The sequence below is a fragment of the Etheostoma spectabile genome, chromosome 1, assembly GCF_008692095.1.
Source record: "Etheostoma spectabile isolate EspeVRDwgs_2016 chromosome 1, UIUC_Espe_1.0, whole genome shotgun sequence".
NCBI lineage: Eukaryota > Metazoa > Chordata > Actinopteri > Perciformes > Percidae > Etheostoma > Etheostoma spectabile.
This window is the reverse complement of record NC_045733.1, coordinates 25,679,113-25,681,073: the sequence shown is the minus strand read 5'-3', so window position 1 is coordinate 25,681,073 and position 1,961 is coordinate 25,679,113. Positions and strand designations below refer to the sequence as shown.

At 38.3% G+C, this 1,961-nt stretch overlaps 1 protein-coding gene across 1 annotated transcript in view; it reads left to right on the top strand.

Moving 5' to 3' along the window:
• Nucleotides 1–1,961, top strand: part of lpcat2 (lysophosphatidylcholine acyltransferase 2) — a 10,167-nt gene that overhangs the window by 4,468 nt on the left and 3,738 nt on the right. The window contains exons 7-9 of the mRNA XM_032516881.1: nt 211–245; nt 606–660; nt 1,388–1,470. Coding sequence (XP_032372772.1) covers nt 211–245; nt 606–660; nt 1,388–1,470 — 173 coding nt within the window. The remainder of the gene's footprint in view (nt 1–210; nt 246–605; nt 661–1,387; nt 1,471–1,961) is intronic.

The window sequence follows — 1,961 nt, the reverse complement described above, 5'->3', positions numbered from 1 at the left end:
TCACATCTTGTGAGCCAAATTCATAGAGGCCAAACTGTACTACAGAAGCTACTTATATAGAGGCAAATACAATGGGGGACTGTACATACACTTGATACTGACAGCAACATTAGAAGCTCAGCTTGCAACACACAAGCATTGTATACCATTGTATCTCATTGTTAATGTTATATGGAGCTTCATGCATTCCCCTTTTATTTTTCCCTCCAGGATACAGTGTCCTGGACTTGGCAGGGTTTCAGCTCGTAAGTTTCTTGTTACATCTATGGATGGTGATGGCGCAGTGGATATGACACATGCCTTAGGTGTGGGAGATCCGGGCTTGAGTCCTGCTGTGATATATCAACCAATGTGTCCCTGAGCAAGACACTTAATATCCAGAGGCGTGCAACCTCTGATATATAGCAATTGTTAGTTGCTTTGGATAAAAGCAGCAGCTAAATGACATGTAAAAATGTAATGTATCCATGTTTACTGCTGCTTTGTCTTAGAAAATAATGTGACTTTAACAATGTACCAGCAACATTATTGACTTGTATTGCAATACCAGTTGGTACTGTTGAGTCCTTATAAGTAACTGACTGTCCCGCTTGTGTTATGTGCAGGAAGACGCTGCTGCTTCTAACCTTGAGCCAGCTGTACACCACAGTAGAGATAGAGGTAACAAATGCATTCCCCAAATGTGCATCCTTATATAATGGCAAAGATACTACAAACTGCTATTGTAATTTAGATATAAAAAACATGTTGTTTGGTGTTAAGTAAGAAGTAGGTTATGTTATATATTTTATTTATCGTTACTTGTGATTTTTCTCCAAAATGCAACTTTAGTTTTACTTTAATTTTACTAGTTGTATCAGAGCCTCTCTCAACTATCAAATTAAACTTTAAAAAAAAGCTAATTATGCAGTCTTAATTTGCTTCAATATAGTCATTGGATTCTAAGTTTAAAGGTGCTCTAAGCAATGTCTCGTGTTTTTTAAGGCTACAACATTTTTTTTGTCACAAACAGCAAGGGTCTCCTCACTATCCGCCAGCTGCCTGTCCCCTGAACACATTGTGAAAAAATCGCAGCGTTCCAGCCAATAACCGACAAGAAGGATTTTGGAGGTTGGGGGGGGGGGTTAGTGTGCAGAAGCGAGAGGAGGACGGGATGAGGAGGAGGGTGGGGCGAGCTAGCCTTGTTTGGTTTGAAAATAGTTTCAATAAGAAGTGACATCATCCAACATCGCTTAGAGCACCTTTAACTCAAAGATACTGTACTGTGTCAACCTAAGCACAAGATTTGTTTTCTGCATTAGGGTATTTGGATACTATCCAAGTTTAAAGTTTACTTTCTGCTCGGCCTTCCTTGTGACCTTTTTTGTCTGTTTACTCTGTTTTTCAGTTCCTGCCGACGCATAACCCCACAGAGGAGGAAAAGAAAAGCCCTCATCTGTATGCTAACAGAGTGCGAGAAACTATGGCCCAGTAAGTGTTAATTAGTCTGAAATGCACATTCCACTGTGTATTTCTCAAGAACACAGTATAGTAAATATAAAGTGTGTGCTTAAGTAATGAATACAATGTTAAACATATATATGAGGTTCATGGAAGTTGAAATTGGTGGGGGTTGGTGGAGAGTATGCTGTGTGATATGATGGCCAAGATTTAAATTCAACCAATGATTCGGCATTCTTACTGGCATTAGAACTACTTTAGTGTAAACTGACATGCATGTCTTCCTGGCCTGCTACATCCAGCTCTTTACAAGTGTTTGAGCGCACCAATGTATATAAAATATATAATCTTTTTTAGATGCATATATAGATGGATCTTTTATTGTCATTGTGCTCAGGGTACACTTAAAATCTGCTCAGCAGCTCTTTCAGTAGTGTAATAAAAAGAACAAAGTTAAGTAAACAGAACAGAAACAAAGCCAACTAGAAAAAAATATGAATAAAAGCAAAATATATACAAGT